Below are 11908 nucleotides of genomic sequence, written 5' to 3' on the forward strand. Positions count from 1 at the left end.
ATATTTTTCAGAAAAGTGCCGGTATGCGAGACACTCCCTTTCTCATCCCAACACTGCGCCTCGGGGATATTCTGTCAAGCACAGTCTTGGTGGTGAAAAACCACGTCATGTCGGTCGTACTGCTTTTTCAATTTAAAATACCGAAACATGGCTAGCTCGCAACAGTGTTTGCAGGCAGACACGATGGGTAACACGTCTTGCAACAAGCAAACGTTGGGCGCACGGAAACCTCGATATTATTGGTTATCTTAAATCTGTGCTTAAAAGTGAGTAGCCTGCTAGCATTCTGTTCGGCACGGCACCCCCCAAAACAGCAAACGTTATTTAACTCAAACCGAACAGTGAGGCGATAAATCAATGGAATTGCGTTTGCAGTTATCTAAGTTCCTGATTTTGAAACTGTCACGGCACTGCAACATCCTTCCTCGGTACACGAAGCGCCAAGTTACGAGCGAAGTGTGGAAAACATCCACCTAGCTAATTAATGTTAGCCACATGGTATGCACATGATCTTTTGTGCATCAAGCTCTAGTGTTGGCTAACCTAACTACCTATGTTTCACGGTCCGGTAATTATTATTAGCCTTGAAAATCATTCCAGGGCAGAGGCAACGCATAGCAACAAACAGCAATTCGGCATTCAGGAAGTTCAAATGCCTCCATACATTTTAGACGCTCCTCCCAACGCTCGTACCACATCCACGGCTGCTACTAGCGAGCTAGCTACAGTATAAGACTTCGCATGCAATACACTCAATGAGAGTCCCTAGAAAACTACTTAGCGAATTAGCTGCTTACTCACATCTTTTTTGGGGATCTTCGGGGTGGTGTTTTTAAATTTTGAAGTCCTGAAACGGTTCATCTTTTGTTCTTCACTTTTGTGCCTTCCGGGTGCCCCTGTCTGCCGCTTTTAATCTTGCAGTAGTAGACACCTCAGAACTGTTGTAGACGAGCATCCACCCTCCTGTGCATCTGACAGCCCAACGCTGACAGCGTTTCGTCGAGCGATTGTCTCGGCAATCGACACTTCTGTCAGTGAATAGCAATGCCTAACCTGGTCTGTTTATTTATCTAAACAGCAAAAAAAAGAACATATCAACAGAACAGCTGCCGTTTACATCAATAAATAATACTTTAGAATACCTTTATTATTATTATTGCTATTGTTAGTATTATTATTATTGTGTTTATTATCATTATTATTATTATTATTAGTTGTTGTTGTGTAAATTATTTGGAATTGCTCTTTGCCCTAGTTTACTGAACAGCCAGCGAGTTTGCACAAGGAGTGTGCTTTGCTTGATCAGAGTTGTGTGCCGTTTACATGCAGACTTATCGATTCGCACATACAGTCAGATCGCCCCAACGTAATAAACTCAGTTATGGGGCACTATCCATCTCATTTACGGATCAGTGAATCTGCCAATCTGCGCTGCACTGATCAAAAAATTTATAGACATATATGTCTATGAAAAAATCGAGTTGATTTCACGCATGTCCTCATTAGCAGAAATCTACAGGCATGCGCAGTTTACAGTAGCATGAATCTACGCACATGCGCAGTTAACAGCAGTCGGACAGCTGTAGGAAAGGAATGATGGCGTCTTCCGCAGCTCGTTGTTCAGCACGCTGGTTATCGGTGGCCGTCTCCACAGGGCACCGGCGGGCCTGCTCCACGCTCGTTTCGGCCCACACCGGTGGAGCCCGTCCTGTCACAAAATGGGCACCCCAGGCGATTGGACCTCGGGGCGGCGTGTTGAGCAGTGGATCCGGGAATCCCTTGACATTGAGAGGGCTGTCAGGTGAGAAGAGTCCTTCGTTGTAACGCGACGGCCTAGCTAGCGGCTGACTTACCTAACACTCAGAGCTCGCAGTTGCCGTGCTTTTTGCCATTTAAGCAGTGACTTACTTGGAAACAAATTACGGTGACAGTATTTTTAGATTTGAAGCAAAACTTGTTTTTTTTGGGATTAGACATGAGCTTAACCACATTTGCAAGCTAGCGATAAGAACTGGTGAACGGACAGCATGATGTAACTGGGACTGGCGAAACTGTAGTATTGTGCTGTAGTTAGCTGTCGATAGCATGCTGAGTTTTGCAACATCGCTGCGATTAATTTAGTCAGCAATCATCTCATTGTCGGCTGTTATCTGGTATCCTTTTGACTGACGCAAGGTTGCTAATATTATTCGGTACCTTAGTAAAATAGCTACATCTGCAGTTCCTACGGATAGTTAGCTTGCTAGCAACCTGAGTAGGCTAATGATGGTTTTCTGTTAGCTACGCTAGCTATCTAGCTAGAAAGTTCCCTGCGTTCAGAAATTGACCTTGAGGTTGTTTGCAGTGATGGCATGAACTCACGTGCCATAGTGAAATAAGTAGAGCGTGGTTAGTTTTCTAGTTGGTTAAAAAGACAGAAACGGTAACTGTGTAGGCTACTAGCGTAGTTTGCAAACATTCATGACACGAAATGTCCGTGGAATCTGTTGCCTTTATGTTGTATTGCCAGTGCACATCGAGTATGCAGCTAACGATTGCTTTACTATTGCAAGTTCATTTAGAATGATTGTCATGATAGTTCATCCATAAACCCAGGCATCCAATGAAACCACTAAGCCGCTTCATCTGCAGTGGTTCAGGCATGGGGGCGTGAGCGGCAGTTATTGATGTAAGGTTCAGGTGAAAATCTTAAAAGGGGTTAGGGAGTGTTCACACAAATATAAACGAACGGGCTGCATTTGCTGTGTCTGACCGAGCGGCATTGTGAAAACTAAATTAGCATTTTTGATGCACACCATGTAAGGTCATATACTAGAAGAGGCTCTCCTCGAACTTCTGGTTCTGGTCTGAAGTGCCTACTACATCACCGAGACTTAGATAGGAAAGAATGCATCCATATATGATTTTGTCCATTGATGGCAGGGTCAGATACTGGTGAGAAGGGATCTGCAATTGGGATCTAATGGGTATTTCTTTATAAAATGGAAGCGTTTTTCTGACTCTGCCTCAGAGTATAAGCCACATTCCACCCCTTGTGGAGATGAATTTATATTAAGAGACTCTCCATGTTAATAATTGGTGTTGTCTGCAAGCTGCAGTCCTATTTGCTTACCAAAGGAGGTAGGGGTTGTCCGCTTCCAAAGTGGTTTCGTCGCAGTGAACATCACGAACAAAAGCTCATTACTACACCTTTGCTTCATTACCTGAGCTTGTCAGGTGTAAAAAAAAAGTCATCTCTTCTGAAAGCACGCCGTCTTGGCCCCCCCCTCGTGTGCGTCTGTGACAGGTGTGAAGCCCCCCCACGTCATCTGCAGGCTGGCCTTCCACACCAGCGCCCCCACGTCCAGCAAGCAGGACTTCTACCAGGTGCTGGGCGTGCCTCGCACTGCCACTCAGAAGGAGATCAAGAAAGCTTATTACCAGGTGAGATGGGCATGACCAATGAAGAGGTAGTGTGGGGGTGTGGGGGCGAGGGGCTGGGAATTTGATGGATGCGTGATGTCACGTACCAGTGTTTCAATCAGTGTGAACCGTTTTCCTTTACCTGGGGCCCTTGGTCTTTAGCTCAACGGGCGAATCATATCTCCTCTGTTGCCATGGGGATGACTCGGTTCAGTTATCGCGGCAGATCTCCCCCCTGGTTTAATGGGTTCGTTCCTGGTTGGGGCAGTGCATCGCTTAACCTCAGTCACTTTAGTAAATACTCAGCTGTACACAGGCTTATGGGCGATATGTTGAAGTTAATGTGATGCGAGTGGCCACAGAGATGGGCATATGGTCAAGCAAATCAATGATAAAGTATGCCGTCATTTTGTATTGCTGTAAGCATGCCATTTGCTTATGGAACTAATTAAGGCGGTCGTGTGATAAGCTGGACTGCACGGTTAGGTTCGGAGATTTGACTGTGACATTTCATGAAGCATTGTTTCTGCATCACTGTGTGAGTTGGTGGACAGTGTCAGCGGAGAAACCTGCAGGGGTGGGGTGCCTGTTGCACCTCTTCAATGACTTTGTAGTTCACGAGTCCTTTGCTCCCTCCTCAGATGGCCAAGAAGTACCACCCCGACACAAACAAAGACGATCCCCAGGCTAAAGAGAAGTTCGCCCAGCTGGCGGAAGCTTATGAGGTACGGAGAGCTTCTAATACGTACAGTAGTGCGTTATCCTCTGCGGTGCATCCCAGGATTTACTGGGCGAATGCCACGTAAGGGCAGATTCTGCTCAGTACACTAAACTGGGTTAACCCCTCAACCCTTTAACTGAACATTCTAATGCTGATGTAACAATCACGACTGGTAATAGAAAACAGCGGTGTTCTAGAACACTGACATAGAATTTTGAAAAAAAAACAAAGGGTTAAGTAAGACCCGGAGTGGATTTAACTGTGCAGGATGAGGAGTGTGGATCCCATCCCTGTGGCAGGCAGGGCTAATAAAATAAGATGGAGGCAGACTGTGATGTGTATCCACACGTCGGTACCGATGCCTGACTGTGTCAGCGCCTGTCCTAACAGTGGTGGTGGGGGCCCTGTTGCGTCTCGTGGCGCTGTGGTTCTGATTGTGATTTCGCGGCCCAGGTGCTGAGCGACGAGGTGAAGAGGAAGCAGTACGACACGTACGGCTCGGCCGGGTTCGACCCGAGCCAGGCCGGCGCCGGCCAGCAGCAGTACTGGAGAGGAGGGGCCAGCGTGGACCCGGAGGAGCTCTTCCGCAAGATCTTCGGGGAGTTCTCCGGGGCGCAGGGGTTCGGGGACTTCAACGCCATGTTCAATCAGCCCCAGGAGGTCAGCTGACCACAGCCACTTTCCTGCTTTTTCCCTATTGGTTATTTAGTTAGTTTTTTGTTTTTTTGTTCAACTGTCATTTTAGCCAAATTACCTTTTTTTAAGTTAGATTTTCAAGTAAAGTTCAGTGTCAGAATCCAACCAATCAGCTATCTGCAGGCCCTGCCTTTGCGCTCTGATTGGTCTCTCGGTTCGATGGTGGTTTGTCTCTTCCCCTGCTCTCTCTCAGTACGTGATGGAGCTGACGTTCATGCAAGCGGCGAAGGGCGTGAACAAAGAGATAACGGTCAACATGGAGGACACCTGTCAGCGCTGCGACGGCAAGGGCAGCGAGCCGGGGACGAAAGTGCAGCACTGCCACTACTGTAACGGGACCGGCATGGTGAGCGCCGTCCCCTAACTGACCCCGGGTCAGTTACAACCGCATCCTCATAGTGGTCTGAGTCACCTGTAGGGTTTGATTGAGCTGATCCTGTATCAGTACTGTGGGTCGTGTGTGTGTGTGTCTGGGCTGGGCTGACCCTGGGTCAGTTACAACAGTTTACTTACGGTGGTTGGAGTCACCTGTAGGGTTTGATTCAGCTGATCCTGGATCAGCACTGTGGGTTGTTGTGTATCTGGGCCCTCTGTGACATCCCTACTACCACCTCACATGTGCATACTGTGAATTTCAGAGCTGAGTATTTTTTTTTAGGGTTTTTTTGGGCTGCGCATGAATGGGTCCCTGTGTGTGTTTCCCGCCTACTTTGTGCTCTGCCAGAAGTTTGTGCTTCTGCTAGACACAGAAGAGGGACTCTGCCCGAAACATCCGTGTGGCATTAAAAAAAAAACTGCTGAATGAAGTCACAGAGTTCAGACCGTTTATTTTCTGTCATTGATTTCTCTTTAGAGGTTCTAGCATCTGTTGCGTAAAAACCTTTCATTGGTTTGAGCTGAAGATGTTCTCCTGTTACGTGATTTGCCCCCTGCAGGAAACCATAAACACGGGGCCCTTTGTGATGCGTTCCACCTGCCGCCGCTGCGGTGGGCGGGGCTCCGTCATGACCACGCCCTGCGTGTCGTGCCGCGGGACGGGGCAGACCAAGCAGAGGAGGACGGTCATGGTTCCCGTGCCCGCAGGTCAGACCGCGTCTCCCGAGAGTTCTTTGTGTCGCGCCTCTCAATCACATTTGCATTTCGAAGCACCTTTCTGCACTTCAGCCAACCCTGTGTCTAAGTGACCACGAGCACTCCACTTCTTCTGTCTGTGTAGCGGCTGGTCAGGCTACTGTTTTTGTACTATTGACTACTCCATTTTCTTTGAGAAACAGGTTTTGGTACATTCACTACACACACACATACACACTCACACACACGCTAGCCAGTTAGAGGGTGGAGTGAACACGGTGTTGGGTGGGGCTGGACAGGGCAGGTCGGTGGCTAACTGCTGTGAGCGCCTGTGTGCCGTTCGCAGGTGTGGAGGATGGCCAGACGGTCCGGATGCCCGTGGGGAAGAAGGAGATCTTCATCACGTTTCGAGTGAGTGTAGACCAGGGGAGGGCAGCCCTGGTCCTGGGCTGCCGGTGGCGTCTCTGCTTTGTGTTCCATCTGAGCGTGAGCGCAGGAGTCTGACGGATTGGTTGAATGTCTGAGCCTGAATCTTCTGAATGGTGAAAGGCTGGGTGCCTCCAGCACACCTGCATTCATTACACCTGATTAATCAAAGTGAATACAGTCATGCAGTTATGGGTTTGGATGGAGCAAAAAAACAGGACTGTGGCCCTCTAGCATCAGAGTTACCAGGTGTAGATGACCCCCGTCACATGATCACGTTTGCTACGGTTTGTAGAGCTGAGATGTTTGGCATTCTCATGGCCAGCTGGTTTCTGAAGAGATTTTTTCAATTTCAATTTCCAAGGAAATTATTCAGATTTTTTTTTTCAGAACCACAATTTAGCACGTTTTGTGAACTGTTTAAACTCACCAAAATTAATTAATGAATAGAAAGTGTATCCCTGAGTTAAACACACATGCTGATTGAATCCCGGCCAGGGTCCAGGGCCAGAAGTTCAGGAACGTTCTGAGGAACCGGTGGTGACTGGTTGTGGTCGGTTGGTGACTGGTTGTGGTCGGTTGGTGACTGGTTGTGGTCGGTTGGTGACTGGTTGTGGTCGGTTGTGGTCCCCCCCCCCCCCTTACAGGTCCAGAGGAGCCCGGTGTTCAGGCGGGACGGGGCGGACATCCATTCAGACGCTCTGATCTCAGTGGCCCAGGCCATCCTGGGGGGTTCAGCGCGCGCCCAGGGGCTCTACGAGACCATCAACATCTCGGTGAGAGAGAGAGACCCGCCCCTCTGAGCACATGACCCTGTAACAACCAATAACCTGCAGCCACACCCTGTGCTTCAGTCATACATTTTATTTTGATAAAAAATAATATTTTATTTTATACTTGAGAGAATAAAGATTTTAAGTCTCATTACAAGACTAAAACAGATTACAAGACAGACTTTTTTTTGTTGTTGCAGTGTATAGGTATAGATATGTGTTAACTGATGCCCAAAACGTTTAGTCTCCAAAACTGGTGCATATATATATCTCAAAGACGTCCACATACATGCGGTGTGCTGTGTTGTACGCATGTAAACACGGGGAGGAGTCCCTCTCTGATGTTCCGCTCCTCACCCCTTCCTGCAGATCCCTGCTGGGATCCAGTCTGACCACCGGATCCGTCTGTCAGGGAAGGGGATCCCCCGGATGAACAGCTACAGTTACGGAGACCACTACATCCACATCAAGATCCGCATCCCCAAGTGAGAGGACCGCACAGTCCACACAGCACAGTGAACACGGCCTATGGGTCAGACCCAACACAACACAGCACAAGCGCAGTCAGTCGTTCACACACAGCACAGTGAACGCAGTCACTCAGTATGGCGGTATGTCTCCAGTCTGTGTGACCGTGTCTCCGTTTACACTCACAAGACTCACCGGCTGGGTATTGTTTCGCTTGCGCCAATCCTCGTGCCCCCTGGTGAGGAATCGCAACTCTAATGAGAGCAAGACCTCGACACGGTTCCTTAACCACGTTTAAAACATGACAAAGCACCCCTGCGTTGCAGTTACCTCAGGGGGGTACCTAGGACTGCAGTGAAGTCGCTTATCTTAATCTATCAGTACTGCTTGTACAGAAGAATGAGCCACACTACAATGGGAGCAATAAATAGGGCAACGTTCAATAATGTATTATATTTAGTACATGACCATTTGAGCAAGGGACAGAGACCGTTCATTCATTCATTCATTCATTCATTCATTCATGTGTAAGTCTGACGTGTCGCTCGTTCTCTCCCCCGCCCCGTGCAGGACGCTGACGGACAGGCAGAGGGCTCTCATCCTGAGCTACGCTGAGGACGAGGTGGACGTGGAAGGCACGGTCAACGGTGTGACTGCCACCGCTGCGGGTGGGTAACGCTCACCTGCACGCACTCACCCGCACGCACTCACCCGCACACTCTCACCCGCACGCACTCACCCGCACACACTCACCCGCACACTCTCACACGCGCACACACACACACATGCACACACACCCAGACAGAGAGAGACACACACACACACACCCAGACAGAGGGACACAGACCCAGACACTCACACACACACAGAGGAACACAGACCCTGACACACATGTTACACGCTCAGATGGAGAGAAAAACAGACACACACACTCTGCCGCTCTTCTCAGTGTTTGTACAGACTGCACTTTGGGGCCGTTTCACTGATTAAGTTTGAGACTGAATTAATATCCGTTTCTCGTTCCCAGTGGATTCATTCTGTATGTGTTGGCATATCTGGGTTGCGAGCTGAGGATCCAGCATGTCTTTAGGGGCAATAGTCAGCCTTATGAAGTCCTGCATAATCACCTGAGCAGAGATATCTGCAGAACCATCTCCGCTGTCCCTTATTTTATACACGTAGGGTGGCTTCTGCCCCAGCCAGCCGAGCCTGGAGCAGCCCACACACTGCCACTCACTCACTCAGAATCCTGTGGGCCTTTGCTTTTAAGGCTGTTCTTGCAGCTCTTGACTCTGGCTGATGCAGTACCCATTTGTGTCCAGGTGGGGGCAGCAGAGGTCGGCAGGGAGAGGCAGAGGCAGAGCCAGAGGAGAACAAGCAGGAGGCTGGCTTCCTCTCCAAATTAAAGAAAATGTTTAGCTGACAGCCACAACCCAGGTATGACAGCACCACCCCCCACCCCCCTTTTACCTTTTTTATAACCCTACATGGCACTTTCTGCCTCAGTCACCCTCTGGTCTGTCTTCTGGTTTGTGGCTGTCATGAAGTGTGTGTTGAGTCTGTGGAGCCATGGCTGCAAGGAGGCCATTTTGGCTTTGCTGTTTGAGCAAGCTGAGGCCTTCCACAGTTTCACCACCACACACACAGACCCAGGCCATCGTCTGGGTCTATAGCTGAGCTGAGGTCCCCACGCACATGCATGCGTAATATTAGATAGTGACGCTGGTCTCAGGGTCAGTATAGGGTCAGTTATTTATTTTTATTTTTTTGTTTGTTTCTTATATTTTTCTGTTGCCCCACCTTGGACATGGTATTCGGAACTTGAATAGCGACAGCAGTATCACCATGGAGACACCGCTGTGACTATGGTGACAGGAGTGGTGCAGTTATGTCTCGCAGCTGAACTGCCCAGGTTCCATCTGGTGGCAGTGTGGCCTAGCATGACTGAAGTAGTGTTGTGGCATAGCATGGGTAACCAGAGGGTTGCGGGTTCATATCCCAGCTAGAGCACTGCTGTTGTTGTAGCTTACTTATTGTCTCTTGCCTCATGAGTGAGTGATGAAATGTAATGTAAGCAATTTACAGGAAACGGAAATCTCTCTGAGGAGCTGCATCGATTGATTAAAAATAAATAAATAAATAAATAAATTGTCCCCATCTCTGTCCAGGTAAAAGGTCTGCAGGAAACTAAGGACAGACAGTCAGACAGTGGGGAGGGGGGGTTGGAGAGGACGGCTGGGGTGTCGTCGAGGATCAGCCGGAACCACAGGTTGGCTCGTGTGAGGATCCGAATCCGAACCCGAACCCGTCCCGGAAGCCGACGTCACCTTGTACGCGCCCCGCCGAAGGAACTCATCCTACACCACGAAACGCATCACAAAGGAACACCGAACCGCCAAGTCGCCCTGGTTACTAACGCCCCCCCCCCCCACCACCACCACCCTATTGTGAGGGAGCTGGCATCGTGTCTTTGCTGGTTCTCACCCCCTGTACAACAGCAGCCTAACGCTATGCTAACTGGACTACTCACTTATCATGTACATGTTTGGAAATCTACCAGCACAGGAAAGGGTACGTTTATTTGAAATGGTGTCATTTGAAGGAAAAGAAAACATGTATTCTGTCTGGACATATGTTTGGCATTTTCTGTGAGAAATGTTTGAATGTGTGGGGAATTGTGATTGTTCGTTTTCATCTTAGCTCCAGCTGTTTGGAGTGCATCTTCAGTTCAGTAGAAACCATTTTACAGCTGGGAGTCTTCCGCCCCCCAAGTTGCCTCGAAGGTTAATGTTTAAAGGGATAGTTCACTCACTTTCTGTGTGTCGCTGATATCAGAGTACTAGCTGCTATGGAGTTATTGGAAGTGACGTTTTCTTGTTTTAAACCACAAACTTGAAAATGCTCTACACATGCCCCTGCAAAGCCGGCCGGTTGCCAGAAACGTCCTTCACCGCTCACAGTCTGGGCCAATCGGAAACTCTCAAAGTGAACTGTCCCTTTAAATGGTGGGGTCCATTGTGTTAAAAGGCACTGTGAGAAAAATGGAACCCACAGTAAGTCTTTGGTTGGCCGCGCTTAGTGTTTCCAAGAATCCGCCCCATATGGGCCGGCTGACTCTGGATTAGCAACTGTTGTTCCCTTCGCTCTTAGACAGATGACCGGGTGACCGTCCTAATCCCAGCCATTCGGTGTCAAATATTCACTCAGTTCCTCGGGGTAATAAAGTGGTTTGTTCAGCCGTATGGTTACCCACTTTTCCCATGTGATTCCTCATCAAATGCCGCCCCCCCCCCTTCAAGAAACCTAAACATATTACTAGCTCCAGGTATATGAACGTATTACCAACTCGTTAAAATACTTAAAATAAAAACCAGTGTCCAGGACGACAGATTTCAAGGGTTTTATTTTTATGTTTGCCTAACCTTAGTTTGTCTACAGTATAATTTTTTTTTAGAAGTACAGAACAGTACCGTGAAGGTTCCGGCTGGTAGCCAAGCAGGTTAAATCTGTTTTAATCGTCTAGGCGTTTAGGCTTTTCAGCTGCGTCCGCTTCCCTGGCATCACCAAGCTCATGTGACCACGTGCGTGTGTCAGCTGATGCGCTGCATTTGCCATGGTGACGGTGACAAGACATCCAGATGTTGAACAATGGGAAAATGGTAAACACAGCGTTGCAGCCAAAACAGAGCACCAAATGCGTGACTGCTGTGCTCACACCCCCCCGACCTCCCCAGCATAAACACGCACATTTACACAAAGCAAGTCATGGCGAACGAAAATCCCAGTCTGTACACAGTAGCTCTGTACATAGATTCAGTTGTTATGGAAGATATACTGATGTCGCATAGTTGGAACAGGACGGACAATAAATCTATATGAATACAAACATGAAATGGGTGATGCCTGGAGTCTTGTTTTACTGTGTTCCGGAGACCCTGTAGGCTATCGACGCTGATCAGGGGAGTCACTATACAGACTGTACGTGCTGGAGACAGTTCTGCTGGTCTGACCGGTCCAAGCTCAGAATGCATTTTCATCTACTGAGTGCCAGTCAGTTCAAACAACCTCGATAACCGGAATCAAGCTTAATCTAGCTTAACAGAATTTGTGTGTGTAATAAAATATATAAAATCTTTAAAAAGTGCAACAAGTAATTACCAAAACCGGTAATTAAACCAAGATGAGTCATCCCCCAAGAATCAAGGTTGAAACCCCCTGGTATGTCCTGTGTCACTTGTCTGAAATTCCAGCCTGCTTTCAATAGAGCACACATACTGAAGCCCGTTTGGAATCTTCTGTTTTTAACGACCCATTAATAAGGTATGGATTCTGATTGGAACATACCTGTTCA

At 48.3% G+C, this 11908-nt stretch overlaps 2 protein-coding genes across 4 annotated transcripts in view; one reads left to right on the forward strand and one right to left on the reverse strand.

The window, feature by feature from the left end:
• LOC135242961 (mitochondrial import inner membrane translocase subunit tim16-B-like) overlaps positions 1–1018 on the reverse strand; it is a 137207-nt gene extending 136189 nt beyond the window's left edge. The window contains exon 1 of one of the 2 annotated variants that reach the window (XM_064314333.1): positions 802–1003. In XM_064314333.1, the coding sequence (XP_064170403.1) occupies positions 802–861 (60 nt within the window). In that variant the 5' untranslated portion in view covers positions 862–1003. Of the gene's footprint in view, positions 1–801 lie in introns of both variants that reach the window. The other variant, XM_064314331.1, reaches the window with a different exon arrangement.
• Positions 1019–1551: 533 nt separating this feature from the next.
• Positions 1552–11450, forward strand: dnaja3a (DnaJ heat shock protein family (Hsp40) member A3a). 2 transcript variants are annotated; one of them, XM_064314334.1, is made up of 12 exons: positions 1552–1801; positions 3287–3423; positions 4044–4127; positions 4577–4783; positions 5013–5165; positions 5755–5902; positions 6237–6301; positions 6964–7092; positions 7459–7574; positions 8128–8225; positions 8880–8994; positions 9726–11450. In XM_064314334.1, exons 1-11 carry the CDS (start codon positions 1594–1596, stop codon positions 8978–8980), a joined length of 1446 nt encoding a protein of 481 aa, XP_064170404.1. In that variant the 5' UTR covers positions 1552–1593; the 3' UTR covers positions 8981–8994; positions 9726–11450. The 2 variants fall into 2 exon arrangements, with proteins under 2 accessions (XP_064170404.1, XP_064170405.1); XM_064314335.1 differs by lacking the exon at positions 8880–8994.
• The last annotated feature ends 458 nt before the right edge of the window (positions 11451–11908 follow it).

The sequence above is a fragment of the Anguilla rostrata genome, chromosome 17 (genome assembly GCF_018555375.3).
Source record: "Anguilla rostrata isolate EN2019 chromosome 17, ASM1855537v3, whole genome shotgun sequence".
Taxonomy (NCBI): Eukaryota; Metazoa; Chordata; class Actinopteri; order Anguilliformes; family Anguillidae; genus Anguilla; species Anguilla rostrata.